We start from the raw sequence: 17,666 nt of genomic DNA on the forward strand, positions 1-17,666 counted from the left end.
TACATACCTGAGTTTTTTCCTCTTTGGTTTTGTTTGCTTCCTTTAGCACGGCAATTTCATTAGTCAGTCTTTGGATTTCATAGTTGATTAGGCCATCGGCGGCCGCATGACTGTTGGCCGGGTCAAGGGTCAACTCGTTGGGTTTCTTCGTTACATTTGATTTCTTAGTAGACTCCAGCGTTTGCTGCAATTTCTTCACTTCACTGCGCCATTTACGGCTATCGGCATCATTTTGTGCCCTAAAAGAAAAACAAATTGGTGCCGTCAGAAGATCGATACAAAATCAACTAAGAACTACTTAAATTTAGATGTACTTAAAGCTAAAGGCGATCACAATACATAACTATTGTTATATATGTATATTCGATCTTAATACATTTCAGTGGAATTATTGATAACACTAAATAGGAATTTTTACTCCTAAAATCTACAAATATCAAGGTTTCCTTTATTTATTGAGAAATAATTATTTAAAATTTTAAGTAAAATGACGAATTAAGGATTTGAAATGAGCAATAAATATGACAAGATATGAATTATTTTCAATTCAATACCGAAAAGTACCAAATAATATTTTCGCCAAAAACTGTCACATACCTTAAAGCGCGCACCGCACCGCGTTCAGTTATAAGGCTGGACTTAAGCTTTAAATAAAAAAAGAATATATAATTAAATAACAATGCTTTTAAATGATTTTAATGTTATTTAAATATTACCTCGTTTACTTCCAATCGCAGCTGTTCTGCAAGTGCATTCAGCTTTTGTATAGTGTCCACATTCTCCTGAAGCTTACGCTTGAAACGCTGTGGTGCCGTTGAAAGCACATTAACGCCGCCAATTATAACTGGACGTTCGACTTTGCGCTCAGGCTGCTTGACAGGAGCTTTTGTCGAGTTGGCAATCGGGTGGACAGCTGTGTGGGCAATCGAGTTGGCAGTCTCGTGTCGAGACTTAATATTCAAGTGTATGCCTTCAATGCGTGTGCGTTTCTCCTGATTTACGGTATCCCCAACGGATGTGAGCGATGTGCTCAGTTTCTTTTTACGTTTCAATTTATTTTTGCTTAAGACAAGCGCTTGCCAGTCTTCATTTTCGTGCTGGAAGCTCTGTTTTGGTTTGGAGACCTGATCGTGCTCCATTTTACGCACTGCCCCATTATGGGGCATCAATATGTGTGCGATTTTCTCATTGTACCCTTTGCTAGAGGTCGTTTTTAATTGATTTTCAGCCATTTTTTATGTATGAACTTTGAACATATAAAAAATTTAGCCGTCGTTAAAATATGCTGCATATGCGGTGTGGTCCGACCTAACTGAAAGTCTCGTCAATCATTTGGAAGAATCAATCAATCTCGTAGCCGCTGAGTTTCATTCAGGTTTTATCTATAATATAGAAAATCGAATTTTTATGTTTTAAATATTTAACTTGCATTTGAAGGGTTTCTTAAACAGCCCGGTTAACTTCTAAGCTCTTTTGTTGTTCAACAAGTTCTCCCCTTTATTGATTTATACAGAAAGTGTAGAGCTTTCCTTTCAACAATATGTGGCACACATGCAACTGCTATTTATCATGGTAGTCTAGTTAATGTTACTTTGTAAGTTTTATATCTATGTACATGACGTCAAGCGGCGCGCCTTTTCAATGATATATGCATAAACACATGTAATGCCCCTAGAGCAAATGGGGCTGTACCATCCGTATAAACACGCATGAAAATTGTATTTTATGATGTGGCAAAGCAACAAAATTCTTTACATTGTTCTTGCATCCGCTTTATAATAACAATACAGTCAAACCTATATATACTTGTATATATAGATAGCAAATTGAATACAGTACAGACATCATCTATATGGTCGAGGGCCTCATTCTCTCTGAATATTATAGCAAGATCATCTTTATCAAGGCCGACAATCTCTATATATACTATACTCTCTCTCTCTCTCTCTCTCTCTGAATATATAGAACTTACGATTGGAATTTGATTTGAAAGACTTAATAAATTTGAATAAGTAGATTACATGTATCAAGTATGTATAAGTATATTTATAGAGCTCATGTTGCACATTTAATTAAATTAAAATTGTGTTGCCTCAACTCGACATCGTTAATAAAGTGTTATTTGGTTTGGAGCACGACATGGTGACATCACGTGCCTTGCCTTTCACATTCGCCCACAACATCTCCAACCACCATCCATACCACAAAAAAAAATAGACTTCAATCTGTCAGAAATTATGAACATTTTGCTACATTTCTTAAAAGTTTTCTATTTATCATACAGCAAACGATGAGTCGTTAAAATGTGTACACAAAAATATTTATAAATTGTTCGGGAATCTGATTCATTCAAGATCACACACTTAGTACATATACGCACCATTAACATTAAAAACCTTGGATATACTTGGCGTTAACTAGAACAAAGTTTGGCATAGGAAATTGTTGTTTTCTTTGACTTTTGTCTCACTCCACTTGTAATTTCGTAATTTCAAATTGATTCTGTTTATTTACTTTTGCGGTTCGTTTGAACTAATTTTTCTCGCAGTGTTTCTTGCAATGACGTCAATTTGCGTATACTAAGTTAATTTTAGTATATGCCGAGTAGCACTTAAAATCTTTTCAATATACATACAGTAATTGTTTCCACTAAAATCTTGTATTTTATTATAAGAAAATTCGACACTTTTTCAATTCGTTTGAGTCGGTAACAAGTAGCTTTCAATATATTCGATAATATTACAGCTACTGCTAAAGTTCTTCGAAAAATATGTATTAAATGTTGCATATATTTTTTGTTATCAATTTGTTAATTAATTTCAATTAAAAAATAAACTTTTTTATTCTAGTTGCTAGTTTCGTTTTGCTTAGCGTTGTTAAGCGGAGAGATCTTTCGTTTCGGTCGGACACCGATTGACTAACCCGACGGCGAGAGCTTTCGTGCGCTTGTGCTTTCTATATTTTGCTCCGTTTAATTCAAGAAAGCTTTGACATTTTATTGATGCATTCTGAATGCGTGTGCGGGTTGGGGTCAATTGCCGACAGAGGGGTGTAAAAGCTTTCGCCTACTAAAAGAAACTCTTGACCGGGAACAGGCGATGCCGGAAGCGGCAATTGATTGAATCTTAAGTATTTGTTTTGACTGCATTCATAACAAAAACAAACCATGTGTGTTTCATAGTTTCTCTAGAAGCTACAAATCAAAAGGGGGAACTGACAACAGCTGAAGCTTTACAAATGATACATAAATTTATGACAGCGACTTAACGACACGATGAATGATGGACACAATTAGGACACTAAGTTTTCGGTGTGCATGAGACAAATGAGAAAATGAGTTCTAAACTTAGACCTTTTAATATGAAAACATATTTTTTATGTATAACGATGTATTTACTTACTCCTCATATATGTTTATTTCGTTATTTAAGTCCTGCATAGTTACAGTTTCGTAATCACTTTAATGTCTTCGATATAAGAAACGTGAAGCAACTAAAATTCCAATTCCATTTTACCGAATTAGATTTAGGTGAGACTATTTGAACATAGTTGATAATTGAATTGGCTTTTAAATAGCTCCTCTGCTCATGCGAACAACTCACTCAAGTTGAGCGATCGGAACAAACTAAAAACACGCAACCAAATTCTAAAATGGAATATGCGTGTGCTACGAGTGGAAGATCGCCAAATTTATATAAATAGATAGAAAAACACATCTATATTTGAAGTTTGAATAAAAGGGGACAATTACACATTTATTCTCAACACTAGTTTATTGAAATATGTGTGAAAAAAGCTATACTTTTATCATTCAGCGTTAAATATTATTTTTGCTTAACTTCATTTAATTCAATTATTAAAGTTCTTTGTAACGGTCGCTTTTGAAAACCAGTTGCAAGCTGGTCAATACATACGTCACAGTACATGTTATCGAATGAATATAGTCTTATCGATATTAACCATTTATAATATCGCAACGACCTATACGATATTTTGCATATTTATATATTTGCAGCCCTGTTATCGTATCGATAGTGTCATCGATAATTGAGAACTCTGCCGCTTACTCATTGCGGAAAACGTGAAAGAAAATCATATTGCCGCCTGTCTGCTACCAAAATTGATTGTTTTAGCTAATATTAACGTACAACGGCAAATAACATCACTTAAAAATGGTTAGTAAAGGTGGAAATTAGTGCAACGACAAGAATTCAAGTGTAATTAACAAATATATAAGTAAATGACAAATGCGTGATTTAACGCCATGTGTGACCCTCGTGATTAAAGTAATTAATAAGAATAGTTAAAATTATAGATAAATTAAACAGCATAACAGCATATTCAACAAGTGATGGGAGAGTGCATTAGAATGCAACTGTGCATCATGCGGCACTTCAAAAAACATAACCTTCAAAGAAGCTTCTCGCAAACTGCCGCCGAATGACATCTGAGGCTCACAGCTTACAGCTGTCAAATTAAATGGTTGCTGACTAATTTGGTTTGGTTTTGTTTCATTTTGCAGCAGCCACAAATAGTGCTCCTGAAGGAAGGCACCGACACGTCGCAGGGCAAGCCGCAGCTGATATCGAATATCAATGCCTGCCAATCGATTGTGGACGCTGTCCGGACCACTTTGGGTCCCCGCGGCATGGACAAATTGATTGTGGATGCGCAGGGCAAAGCGACTATATCAAATGATGGCGCCACAATTATGAAACTACTGGAGATCATTCATCCAGCTGCTAAAACTTTGGTTGACATTGCCAAATCACAGGACGCCGAGGTGAGATTCATTTATTTTGATTCAAATAACATTAAATAACAACTTGAAATACAGGTGGGCGATGGTACCACATCCGTTGTGCTGCTGGCTGGCGAGTTCCTCAAGCAGGTGAAACCCTTCATTGAGGAGGGCGTCCATCCGCGCATTGTGATCAAAGCCATACGCAAGGCACTGCAGCTCTGTATGGAGAAGATCAATGAAATGGCCGTTTGTATTGAGAACCAATCAAAGGACCAGCAACGTGCCCTGCTCGAGAAATGTGCCGCCACGGCCATGTCATCCAAGCTGATACATCAGCAAAAGGATTTCTTTTCCAAAATCGTTGTCGATGCTGTCCTCTCTCTGGATGAGCTGCTGCCACTGAACATGATTGGCATCAAGAAGGTTGCCGGCGGTTCATTGGAGGAATCCCAATTGATTTCGGGTGTTGCATTTAAGAAGACCTTCTCGTATGCCGGCTTCGAGATGGCACCCAAATCCTACGAGAACTGCAAAATTGCTTTGCTTAACATCGAACTGGAATTGAAGGCGGAGCGTGACAATGCCGAGATTCGTGTCGACAACGTCAAAGAGTATCAGAAAGTCGTTGATGCCGAATGGCAAATTCTCTACAATAAATTGGCCAAAATTCACGAATCTGGTGCCAATGTGGTGCTCTCCAAGTTGCCCATTGGTGATGTGGCCACACAGTATTTCGCCGATCGCGACATTTTCTGCGCTGGCCGTGTTCCCGAAGAGGATCTCAAGCGTACAATGAAGGCCTGCGGCGGCGCCGTTATGACCACGGCCAACGACATTAAAGCCAATGTTCTGGGCCTGTGCGAGCGTTTCGAGGAGCGTCAAGTGGGCGGCGATCGTTTCAATCTATTCCAAGGTAAGCACAACTATACAGATTATTATTATACAGACTATTGGATCTTCTAACATCCATTTTGATCAATAGGCTGCCCCAATGCCAAGACTAGCACATTGATCCTTCGTGGTGGCGCTGAGCAGTTCCTCGAGGAGACGGAGCGTTCACTGCACGATGCTATTATGATTGTGCGTCGCACCATTCAACACGATTCAGTTGTCGCCGGTGGCGGTGCCATCGAAATGGAACTCTCCAAGGTGCTGCGAGATTACTCACGCACCATTGCCGGCAAGGAGCAGCTGCTGATTGCATCTATTGCCAAGGGACTGGAGATTATTCCCCGTCAACTGTGCGACAATGCCGGTTTCGATGCAACCAACATTCTCAACAAGCTGCGCCAGAAGCATGCCCAAGGTAAGTCACAATTAACTTCAAATATCAATCTGTCAACTTATAAATCAGATACCCCAAGGCTAATTTAGATAATTCAAATAATTGTGGATTAAAGAAAGCTAAAACTAGGAACAAATTTCAAATAATATTCAAAGTTCAATAATTTCAAAAATCTAGTTCATTATTATAAGGAAAAAGTAGCTTTGATATTTTTAGACTTTCGTTGATTTTTCTATTCAAATATTAAGATAAATTTTTTTTATATCTGGAAAAAAATTTAAGTTTTCTTAAAAAATACATACTTTACTATTTCTAATTTATTTTAGAAATATAGTAAAACAAAATGGATCAAAATTTCTAAATAATAAACCGAAGTTTTGAAATGCAGTAGGAAAAAGTGCAGAAGTCCAAATCTTCAGACTCTCCCAATTTAAATTTTGGTTTTCTAATTACAAATCATCTAGTTTTGTTTCTTTTTTTTTTTTATCTTGAATTTTGATATTCTTAAGCGCGTTAGATATTTTTAAATTTACTTAAATGCAAATTTTAAAAATGTTCCTTAGAAAGAGGTTCCTATGAATCTCAGATTATTAGAACAATGTATCAAGCTAATCAAGATCAAGTTGAAATGGAAACTCGAAACAGTTTTGTTTAGTGAATATTTTAATCAAATTTACATTTAGTTTGCATTTGTTGTCATATTTTGGTCTTTGAGTTGATCGTGCCACAATTGAAAGCAGGGATCCTGACAGAGTCCTGGATTACTGGGGCAGAGGTTGCACATGTACTTGGTGAATTGCAACATGCCGCCCTTGCTGCAATATTGGCAATTCTTGCGCACCGGCTTCGTCTTGTGCTGTTGAATTACAACCAGTTCATGTTTAGGCTCAATAAGCTTGGCTTCTGCAACAGCTCGAATCGGTGGGTTTATCTTAGTCTTTGACTTGCTGCTGACTGCAGCTGTCTGTGGAGGTGTTGACGGTTCTGGTAGCGTTGCTGCGGCTCCTACGTTTTCCTCCTTGAGCAGCGACTTGATGATGGCCACACGAAACTCCGCATACGTCTTTAGTTTAGCTTCCGAGCTGGGAAATCCTCGAGATGGCTGTGCATTAGCCATATAGAGCAGATGGGCATTAAAAACGAGCATATTAAGCAGATAGATGAGCAGCTGTTGCTGTCGTTGCAGGCCAGAGCAGGCAGGCTGATAGCTTATGAGTTGTTGTCTGGTGGATTGCGTGGGACGCAGATGAAAGTCCAACTGTTGTATGAGTTTGGGACGTGCATTTATCTTCTGCATGGACATTTCCTTGGCATAGATGGCCAGACAGTCGGAGCTATAGAAATAGACGCATTTCTCGCGTCGCCGCCACTTGGCCATCATCAGAGGAGTTGCATATCTGGTGGCAATGCTGTTCGATGCCAGCTGCTGATGGACCAACGCCTTGCTGTTGCCATACCGATTCCTGTCGAGCAGTCCGCTGCAATAGGTGCCCAGCTTGGAGAGCTCATGGGCGAGCCCATAGCTGCCATAATATTTGCACACATAAACGCTGTGTCCCAGATGTAGATGATCCTGGAGCAATTGCAATGCCAGCTGGCTGCGCTGCACAACCAATTGTCGTGAATTTCTTGCCAGATGTTGTTCCACAATCTCTGGCATGATGCGGATTATCAAGCCACTTTGTTCAGTCAGCAGGTGCAGCATTAATGCATTGCAGCGATATCTTTCCGGCAACTCATGTTGATAGCTGAACTTTCCCTTCCATTGAATAATGGGCTCATTCAGCACCAATGGCTGACCACAGACATACAGCTCGGACATGCGGGCATTAAAATAGTTGACCAGCTTGCCTGCATCCCCTCCAGCATTGCTGGCACTTGCATTCCCCGTAAGCTCATCAAAGCTCAGCGACTGCAGCACTTCAAGAAATCGATGTAGTGGCATTTTTTGAGCAAATCCAACAAATCCATGAAACAAATTATCGCTCCAATAGTCGCTTAGCTGGGATAACTTGACATCGCTCATCAGCAGACAGAGACCCACAAATGTTTCCAACTCCTCACCATTTGCTCCCAACGTCAAGTTTCTCGCATTGCAGCCATGAGCGAGCTGGACAAAGAACTCGACGCGATTGCCCAGAAGTTGATTGAAATAGTGCAATGGACAGGCAAATTTCCTGACTGCTTTAAGGCCCGTTTGCTGATTTGGTGTATTAAATTTAAATATGAGCCGTGGTGTTGTCTGTTGCACAGTCCATTCCGCGTCATAGTCATCCACTTCATCTAGAGTAAAAGAGGATGAAAGTTTAGTGTCCACCTTATATAATGTCTAACAATTATTTACCCTCGCAAAAGACTTCGCGTGTGCCAAAATTCATCTCCGAGTAACCGTCTTCATCGGAATCACTTTGCTGCAACTCCAAATCTGATTTCGTTTCCTCAGTGTCTGTCGTTGTTGTTGCTGTTGTTGCCGTTCCCAGTTGCGTTGTCACCGCCAGTTGCAGCTGCAGTTCCGTTAGATCGGGTTTAATGTCGACACAATCGTAGTCAGCCAGTGGATAGCTGCTGGCCAGCAGAGGCTCCGTTTTCACGTCGAGACTTTGACGCTTCACCGGCGACCTGTGCACATCCTGACGCGGCTTCAGCTGCTGTTTCCGTTTACGTCCCGATGTAGACATTTTTATTTATTGCTTACGTTCAATTTACAATTCAATTGAATTTTTAACAATTACAAAAACTGCTGTCTAACTGAACTTCTTCGGCTAGCGCGTGTTTGTCTTGGCAGCTCTTTCCTTCGACAGCGTACGTTTGTAGTGTGTGCTCTTTCACTCTCATTGGCAGTGCTTGTATATTTGTCGCTTTTTCTTATGCGCGGGCACTTTTTCATGGCGTTGCCATCGTGTTGAAATTTGTAACTGGCTGCTAGAGATGCGCGTAAACCAGCGGAAGCACGAGTTTAAAAGATATATTAATAAATTATTTTAAAAATTGAACTTTTTAAATATAACATTTTTTTTTAATTATTTAAACAACAGGTGGCCAATGGTATGGTGTTGACATCACCAAGGAGGACATTTCCGATAACTTTGAGCAGTGCGTTTGGGAGCCATCGATTATTAAGATCAATGCATTGACCGCCGCTGCGGAGGCTGCTTGCATGATTCTTTCTGTGGATGAAACAATAAAGAGCCCCAAGGCCGGCGAGGCACCGATGGCCGGTGGCGGCATGGGAATGGGTCGTGGTATGGGCAGGCCCATGTAAAAAAAAAAAACTACACTTAATCGCAGCAAACAACTTGCGAAAGAACAACAACAATAACACTTAGCATAACATCAACAAACACAAACACATACACTCAATGCGTTTCGCAAAAATTCATTTGCATTTTTCTCTTTTAACTTAACACACGTTCACATGTATTACTTGGTCATAAATCGCAGGCTTCTTTGTTGCTTCTTTTGAACAATTATATACAATAACTGACCTATGCCTATGTCTAATAAATAAAATGAAATGAAACATAATTTTTCATAACACACAACACGTACGACTTATTATTTCACTCACCTGGCAACTCTGGTCCCTTAAGAAATTGAGCTGTGCGCTATAAAGAGGGTTTTCGAAAGATTTTTTTATATTAATTTTTATTTCAAATCACATTTACCGATTCAAAAATGCTGTTACTCCATTGAAAAGTAACTAAAATTGCGATTAAGCACCGCTTGAAACTGAAGGCACAGCTGATTTACATACGTAGTAACAGTGCTGCCAATTTGTTTTAACAGTCGTGTCGCAAACAAAAAACTGGCTGTCAGGCTTGGTTTGCGGATTTAAGCCCATTTTCAGATTGTCATACAATCTGAAACTTTTATTATTTTAAGGCTGGAACTTTAAAGAATTTTGTTGAATTTTTGTAGTAATTTTTTTCAAATTGACAAACGCGTCTTTTTTCATCCATCTGGCAGCTCTAGTAGCGACTGCAGTGCGCTTTGCTAGCGGTTTTTAGACGCCGCTCGCGTCAGTTCTTAGCTGTTTTTGTAGCCAGCACGTTGCTTCCGCGCGCGTTTTTTACACACACACACATATACACATACAAACAAACGCCGCAAAAACAACATTATTTTGCAATGGGCAACCACAAAGTGTTAAAAACGGCTGGCATTAATCTAAGGTATTCTATGTATGATTTCATTGATGCGGTTAAAAAGCATCACATTATTTGGGATCGAGAGCACGAGAATTTTCACAATCGTGAGTTGCGCGATCACGCCTGGCAACAGATTGGCCTACAGCTTTGCAAGAATTTCGATGCAGCCAGCGCCGGAGAAAAGCAGGAAATTGGTAACTTTTGAAATTGTTAAGCATTCATTTTTGGAGTATTTATTTACATACTTTTTTTTTGCTTTGATTAACAGCAAAAACATTGCTAAAACGCTGGAAAAATACGCGCGACAGTTATTTGCGGGTAAACAGGCTGCGTCAGAGCGGCGAGGAGATCTCTCGAGCATCCTACATATACGAAAAGGAACTGAGCTTTCTTTTGGACGTTAAGGCAGATGGCGCAGATGAGGAGGAGACGCTCAGGGCCGATTCAAAGGCTACAGCAAAACGCAAGCAATATCGCTTACTAAGAACGCCGGTCAAGCGGCGTCGTGAGTCGGAGAATCAACAAAGCACAGCAGCGACTCCGGATTCAGCTGTCCATCAACATAACTTGTCCGACGATGGCCTGCACACGATGCTGGACACTTTAAGCTGCACGACGACAAATACCTCAACACTACACGGAGTGACCTCCAAAGGCGAATCAACCGCCACATTCCCTCAAGATCCAGATCCAAGATCCACCACCGCTGATCCAGATCCTGATCAGGCATTCTTTGATAGCATTAAGCCGGACATGCAGCGCATGAGCAGTGATCAGAAACTAGAATTTAAAATCGAAGTGCTAAAAATACTTCGACACTTTAAACCAATAACAAATTAAACCATGAAATTTGGATTTGTTAAAAGAACAGCTTTAAAATTAGTGCATAATAAAGAAAAAAAAACAACTCGAAGTTATATAAATTTGAATGAATTTTATAAATATGTTTTTTAAACTGCCACTAAAAAAAGTTCATGTAGACCTGGTAACGAAGTGCGTCACATTTGAACTCCCATTTGTTTTGTTAAAAACAGCTCTTGAAAATAAAAAAATCTATTACAAATTACTGTCGATTATATAATTTATTCACATGCAATCAAACATTGCGCCATTATATTGATCGAAAATATCGATAATAATATTTATTACGATATATATGTGTTAGCCCTGGCATATAAATATTTTTATAGTCTATTTCCACTGTTAGTATTTTTGAGTCCACAGTAACGCAAAAATTGCCTTCCTCAGCTGGCCATGATTTTGTATGGAAATGAACGTGCGTTCTCAAATTTCCTCACGCAAACATAGTGGAAACCCAGTATTAAGGCGTGTATATCGGTTGAAGGCGCTCAAACACAATTTGAAATAAATAGAATTATGTTATGAAATATTTTAAGACAAATTGGATATTATAAATATAATATTTAATCGGTTATTACGAAAGCTCGTCACGATCTCAAACTAGGAGCTAATCGGAAGGCCAAAAATTTCTGATCGATTAAGCAATATAAGCATTTTAACAATTGCAATTACTTTCGAACAGCCCTCGGAAACTTTTGTTGCATGTGTGCTTTTATGTACACAGACATAAACTGTTAATCCATATCAATGCATTTTGTGGTGCATATACTACGAATAGCTGTTTGACTTGTTTGCGGTTTATAAAAAGCATAAACCTGAATATTGGCAATCGAGTTTTATGTAAAATTACATACATATGTATATATGTATGATAGCTACATGAACTAGGGCTGCTGCATAATTTTTTGCTACTTGGTCAGACCAGGGTAGCAGACATGTTTTTATTCTGTTTGTATGTACATACATATGTACATCTGCATTGTAGTGGCTCTTATTGAGGACATAATTGAGCGTTAAGAGAAACTGCGGGCAAATACTCAAGTATCACATAAGTTGTAAGTACAATAAAAACATGCATACATACATACAACGCGCCCGCATAACTGCATATGTATGCACACAAAACTTATATACATATGTATCGATGTACATAAGTGTGTGTGTATAATTTTCAACCGTTTCTGTAGTAGGTTCGAGTTTCAGGAATTTCAGGACCGCTGTGGAGGCAAGGGAGAGAGTCAGACCCTATTGCGCCGTCTGTTGCCGTCGTGCACATTAGGAACGGATCGGTTCGGCTGTGGCAGCTGTTCGGGGCAATTCATGCGTCGCTGCCTTTTGTCTGCGTCTACCTGAATCCTCTCCTCTCATAACGTATTCCCAGCGTGCGTAACGTATTTTCCAACAACATAGGGACATACAAGTTTAAGGGAGATTTAGGTCAGATGAATGCCTCTTGTCTGATACCTGTATCAATGCCGAGCAATGCAGTGGAACCGACCCAACAATCGACAGGAAGTCCTTTTGGTTGAATGCCACCTTTGCTTATTGTTTTACTTAATAGGATACAGCTTATACGAGTATATGGTACATGGGAATTAAATGCGATTATAAGTATATAGTATGTATGCTTATGTGTATGCTATAATCTAAATCTCAGCTAAAGTTTCAGGTTCAGCTATCTGATATCACAACCTGAGTACTCTTGTATCTCGTCCAAGCCAAATCCGCCCGTTTTAAATATGCGTCAACCTCTTGACGATTTGCCAGCACTCCGAATTTCTCCAGGGCCAACTTGAGTAGCACAAATTCGAGAGTACGTACACCGCCAGCTTTAGATGGAGATCGCAAGTTATCCACGAGTGTTAGATACTGTCGCAATAGCTCCACATGATGAGCAAAATTGCCGTCTTCCAGACTGCTATCGACCTGGTTGACATATTTCATTGTTTTCTTGAGACGTGCTGCCAAATCGTCGCTACGACCCACAAGCGGAGCCAGCTCCGTGTTCAACTGTTGAACTGATCGCTTCGTTGAGAGCAGCAGCCGGACTGCCGCCTCATTGTATAGGCGCTCCTCTGACCAGGTCTGTGTAGCCGGATCCGTATTCGGGGCATTTGTACTAGACCTTAGTTCATTGTCCTGCATGGACACTTGATTGTTCTCCACGATGATTGTCTGATTGATTGGCTCGGAGAAATTGGCGGGATGTTTCACATTGAAATCCAGTGAAAAATGAAAAATAACATTCGCCTGCAATTAGAAAGAAACTTTATTAGTTGAGGTACCTCAAATAAACTCAGTCCTAGACTTGGACTTGCCTGGACGCTTAGGATGAGGATGAGCCAAGTGGCAACTGTGATTGTTGGTGACATCTTGCAACGTAGCTGGAAACAGTTCAACTAAACTCAAGTTCGATGCGAAACAGATCACACCATAAATATAATACTAGACACTTTCGCTTATCTGAATCTGGACCAACTGCGAGTTCAGCTAGACTGATAACGAATTTACTACTGAATGAAAGTCAGGCGGCATGCGGCTGCTCACTAGAGGTCAAGCCTCTGTGACCTCTGTCAGACAATCAACGAGTCACGTGGGTCGAGTTTTCTTATACTACAAAATTGGTAGTGCCAGGGATGAAATCAAGAAAACATTTTAAAAACAAAACTTAATAGAATAGTAAGGAACAGATGAAGACTACAAAATGACAAAAAAAATTATTTAATTCTTTATTACTAAAAAATTGTGATAGTTAGATTATAACTTTAATTATACCTTTCTTATTCTTATTAAAAGTTTATATAAATTCCAGAATAGAAGTTAAATAAATTCGAAAAACTAAACTACAGTTCTTGGGTAAATAAGATAGGACATTCAGAAATTGTCTATAAAATTCCTAAAAATAAGAGATGAAAAAATAGATTTTGAAAGGCATGTGCATTATGGAAATAAAAAAATTAAAATATAAATCAACGCTAAAAGTAATGCTGAAGATAATTCAATTTAAACTAAAATATAGACCATTACTAAAGTAATACTAAAAGCAATACTAAACAATAGAGTACACTCCAGTAAAATTCAGGAATTACATAAATAGTCTATAATTTATTTCAATTATATAATACTATTTACTTTCAAAAACTTGTGAAATTTAGAAAATTATTTACGAAAATAATATCATATATAACTTAAACAACTGGGTCCTCAGAAAGTTTACCTTTTACAGTGCGTTTACCCTATTCAAGTAACTCGCAGTGTACTTGCACGAGTATGTAAATAAAATATGTACATACATATTGTACATATGTATGTGTGTATGTATTACATTCTAGATCAATTTAGTTCCAAAATTTTGTTGAGTGGTAGTCTTGATCAAAATGTTTGCGTAAGGTTAACATTTTTATATCTGTTTATGTATATTTACACATGTAAAGAAATATTTGTACACAAAATATTTACATACTTACCGTATTTAGTTTGAAATTCGTTTGTAAAGCGTTTCTTAGACTTGCCGTTAGTCACGTAGGCCACCAAAAATTCATGGGCACAACTAAGTACAGTGGATAACAGCTTGTTTGAATCTGATTTGACAAAAATTTAAAATAAATCATATGCTTAAACTTAAAAACTAATTAACAAAACTGCGTTTACAAATAATGCAAGTTTTCCTCCCATTATTAAAACAAAAATAAATTTCAAATTTGTAATATGTAATATGTAAGAGTAAAAGGTAAAATAGGCTGTTATCCATTTTACATACAAATGTATGTACATATATACAAACTTTCATAAATTATAAAACTAAATAAACCAAGTCTGTGAAGATTACATTAAGAATTACTCTCTTTTTCCGATAGTTAAAAATGTAGTTGTTTTCATTTTTTGACAGTGTACATCTCATTTTTATTAGTTTGTGTTTTGATTATTCTGGCATTTTGAGTAATGTGTACTGATTACTACAAAGATGTAAAGCGTGCAATACTAATGCATAATGATATTCTACATATGTACATATGTGTGTATAAGTAATACATCAAGAAAGTGTTATGACAATATCGCTTTAATTGAATTGAACTATTTGTAACAAATGTAAATTTTTATTTTGTCAAAACACTTTCTTAACTAACTGTACATGTATGTACATATGTATGTAAATACAGTCCCGTAATCAAAAGCACATTTACATATGTATACACTGTATACATACATATGTACATTTGTAAGCATTTGCATCACGACGTCAACAGCGCAGCAATAGCAAGTTGAAAAAAAAGTAAAAAGCAAAACAAAACAAAACAAACAGCAACGATGGGAATCAATAGTAGAAATTGCGCAGCAAAAATAAATTATTCCATAGCTTGAGAAAGCCGTTGGTACACACTTTTATATATATATGTACATTCACATACGAAAATACGCACAAACAAAAAATAAATCGTACACATACAAATGTACATACATACATATATTTTCAATTTGTATTCAAAATTATTTTTATATTTCTTAGCATTTGCGTATGTGTATCGTACGTAACGCTTCGCACATATGTACATACCTACATACATATGAGTAGAATATATATTTATACGTATATATATTTGTATATAACTATATGAATTTGTCTGTATGTCTGTCTGTCCGAGACCAACGCACAAAGCTTGTAAAAATGAGCGGCGTTTGTGGTAGAGTATGTGTGCGCGCGTGTGGTGTACATACACAATTATATAAATATTCATATATTTACGCACTTACATATATATGTAGGTATGTTTGTATCTTACAGATACAATTGGTGTAGAAACGTCTACAGACCACCACACGCACACACAGTTCACTTTGCTCCCGTCTTTTTGTTTTTTTTTCATTTGTATTTTTTTCTTGCTTTATTTTGAACTCGCATTCGCTATCTCGGCAGCGTTGGAGCTTTGCTTGTAGGCCGTAGGCGGCCAATGGGGAGGGGGGAGCTACATGTAGTTGGAAAGAGCGAGAGAGATATGCAAACATTTGCAAGTCAACGTCAACATCAAGTTGTCTATGTCTAATAAAATACATACCCATATACATATATCTGTTTTTACAGCCGTGGACAATTAAATAGCACAAATTCAGCAGTTTATTTGCTTTGATAATTTCTTCACCTCACTTCTTTTTTGCAGTCTTCCACATGGTATAGTTATAATAATAAATCAATTGCTCAATATATATATTTTTTAAATTTATTTTATAGGATACTTTTTAACCACTCATTTATTCTTAACCATTAATTTGTTCTATTTTTTGTTAAGAGCATTACAAACGTATTCAATATTTACTTAGTGTACTAGCTAGACTATAAAGTGCCATTAAACTTTTATTTAAAAAAAAAAATGGATAGTCTTTCACTTGCGCATTCCCTTTGTGCTATTTATGTGTCCATGGCTGTACGTACACATGCATACATAAGTCGATGTATCTGTGTGATGCCTCAGCCCCTTGCTCCACTGTTTGTCTGCGCGGTTGCTTGTTGATTGCAATTATCGCAAGCACAGCACCATAAAAGAAGAATAGCAGCAAGAAAAAAGCAAAACAAAAATAAGATTGTTTACGCGTTTGCTTCGAAATAGCCTACATGTATGTATGTATGTACGTACATATAAATGCCTACATTTTATAGAAGAGAGGGTGGTCATTGCAAATGTGTGCAGATACATACATATGTACACATCAATTCTCTCATATTTTTTGCTTATCACACATTTAAAAATGCAAGTCCAGCATAATAGAGCTTTTACGACTAGCTTTAAGCACAGGCACATGTATATACATATGTATATATATATACATATATTTGCAATATACAAATAAACAAATGTACTTTCATACATTTGTACATAATTGCTTACATATATATGTAAATTTGGATATGCATACCTTTACATAATGTGTACCTATGTAAATACAGGTACACATTTAGTTTGTTTTAGGTCTGCTAACATTCGCCAAAATATATACACAGATGCATGTGTAAATGTATCTAAATACTTATATATGTAAATGTATCTACATACATATACATGTATAAATATAAATATATTTACAGTGGCTCTCAGTTAATTGACTTAAAACTTTTACATATGTATTTACTATGTATTCCAAATTTTAAATCATTTATTGGAAAGAAGATACAAATAAAATTTAAACTTAACATATTTTCATTTTTACTATTAAACAACAAAATAATGGGTTAAATAAGTTGTGAGTCACTGTATGTATTTACATTTCACAAATCATGAAAATCGCATATTTTTTTGCACGCAACGATTCGGCATGCTGAAATAAATTTGACATGTGTATGTATGTATGTCCGTTTGTACAATACATAGATACATCTGTATGACTGTGTGTGCAGTGTTGCTTTTGTTGTATGGCTCAAAACTTTATTTTAGTCAGAGACAGCTTTGTTTGTTTGCGTGAATCCAGTTTTATTTCGCGACATCGTTTAATAAACAACTTTAAAACGATCGTTTCTTCCTCTTCTTTGTGGTAGCTGTGTTTTTATTATTTTGTTTTTTTCTTCTTTTTTTTGTCCGCCTGACGACGGGGTCTGCCGGACGAAGGTGAGATGCGAGGCACGTTTACAGTTGATTTT

General features: G+C 37.4%; 5 protein-coding genes across 5 annotated transcripts in view; 2 read left to right on the top strand and 3 right to left on the bottom strand.

Annotated features, from left to right (window-relative positions):
- Nucleotides 1–2,921, bottom strand: part of LOC117790003 (protein Daple-like) — a 28,336-nt gene extending 25,415 nt beyond the window's left edge. Inside the window, exons 1-4 of the mRNA XM_034629234.1 lie at nt 2,381–2,921; nt 717–1,382; nt 598–644; nt 8–239 (exon numbers count right to left, since the gene is read on the bottom strand). Coding sequence (XP_034485125.1) covers nt 8–239; nt 598–644; nt 717–1,232 — 795 coding nt within the window. The 5' untranslated portion in view covers nt 1,233–1,382; nt 2,381–2,921. The remainder of the gene's footprint in view (nt 1–7; nt 240–597; nt 645–716; nt 1,383–2,380) is intronic.
- Nucleotides 2,922–4,025: 1,104 nt separating this feature from the next.
- On the top strand, nt 4,026–9,571 carry LOC117789648 (T-complex protein 1 subunit eta). Its single transcript, XM_034628716.1, has 5 exons — nt 4,026–4,175; nt 4,523–4,783; nt 4,838–5,657; nt 5,727–6,050; nt 9,065–9,571. The coding sequence occupies exons 1-5, from the start codon at nt 4,173–4,175 to the stop codon at nt 9,289–9,291; spliced, it is 1,635 nt and encodes a 544-aa protein (XP_034484607.1). The 5' UTR covers nt 4,026–4,172; the 3' UTR covers nt 9,292–9,571.
- On the bottom strand, nt 6,652–8,968 carry LOC117789647. Its single transcript, XM_034628715.1, has 2 exons — nt 8,374–8,968; nt 6,652–8,312 (listed from the first exon to the last, which is right to left on the bottom strand). Exons 1-2 carry the CDS (start codon nt 8,705–8,707, stop codon nt 6,709–6,711), a joined length of 1,938 nt encoding a protein of 645 aa, XP_034484606.1. The 5' UTR covers nt 8,708–8,968; the 3' UTR covers nt 6,652–6,708.
- A 457-nt stretch (nt 9,572–10,028) lies between the features above and the next one.
- On the top strand, nt 10,029–11,090 carry LOC117789650. The gene is made up of 2 exons (XM_034628719.1): nt 10,029–10,371; nt 10,446–11,090. The coding sequence occupies exons 1-2, from the start codon at nt 10,158–10,160 to the stop codon at nt 11,015–11,017; spliced, it is 786 nt and encodes a 261-aa protein (XP_034484610.1). The 5' UTR covers nt 10,029–10,157; the 3' UTR covers nt 11,018–11,090.
- Nucleotides 11,091–12,554: 1,464 nt separating this feature from the next.
- LOC117789651 lies at nt 12,555–13,507 on the bottom strand. The gene is made up of 2 exons (XM_034628720.1): nt 13,357–13,507; nt 12,555–13,288 (listed from the first exon to the last, which is right to left on the bottom strand). The coding sequence occupies exons 1-2, from the start codon at nt 13,408–13,410 to the stop codon at nt 12,710–12,712; spliced, it is 633 nt and encodes a 210-aa protein (XP_034484611.1). The 5' UTR covers nt 13,411–13,507; the 3' UTR covers nt 12,555–12,709.
- Nucleotides 13,508–17,666: the final 4,159 nt, after the last annotated feature.

Source organism: Drosophila innubila, assembly GCF_004354385.1.
Source record: "Drosophila innubila isolate TH190305 chromosome 3R unlocalized genomic scaffold, UK_Dinn_1.0 2_E_3R, whole genome shotgun sequence".
Lineage (NCBI taxonomy): Eukaryota > Metazoa > Arthropoda > Insecta > Diptera > Drosophilidae > Drosophila > Drosophila innubila.

What these genes read in the sequence shown, in the direction of transcription:
- LOC117789650 (XM_034628719.1), top strand. Translation starts at nt 10,158, where the DNA reads ATGGGCAACCACAAAGTGTTAAAAACGGCTGGCATTAATCTAAGGTAT. An exon ending in CGGAGAAAAGCAGGAAATTG is followed by an intron (nt 10,372 to 10,445) that starts GTAACTTTTGAA and finishes TTTGATTAACAG; the next exon opens with CAAAAACATTGCTAAAACGC.
- LOC117789648 (XM_034628716.1), top strand. An exon ending in CCAAATCACAGGACGCCGAG is followed by an intron (nt 4,784 to 4,837) that starts GTGAGATTCATT and finishes CTTGAAATACAG; the next exon opens with GTGGGCGATGGTACCACATC. An exon ending in GCGCCAGAAGCATGCCCAAG is followed by an intron (nt 6,051 to 9,064) that starts GTAAGTCACAAT and finishes TTTAAACAACAG; the next exon opens with GTGGCCAATGGTATGGTGTT.
- LOC117789651 (XM_034628720.1), bottom strand. Translation starts at nt 13,410, where the DNA reads ATGTCACCAACAATCACAGTTGCCACTTGGCTCATCCTCATCCTAAGC. An exon ending in TCCTCATCCTAAGCGTCCAG is followed by an intron (nt 13,289 to 13,356) that starts GCAAGTCCAAGT and finishes TTCTAATTGCAG; the next exon opens with GCGAATGTTATTTTTCATTT.
- LOC117789647 (XM_034628715.1), bottom strand. Translation starts at nt 8,707, where the DNA reads ATGTCTACATCGGGACGTAAACGGAAACAGCAGCTGAAGCCGCGTCAG. An exon ending in ACGCGAAGTCTTTTGCGAGG is followed by an intron (nt 8,313 to 8,373) that starts GTAAATAATTGT and finishes CTTTTACTCTAG; the next exon opens with ATGAAGTGGATGACTATGAC.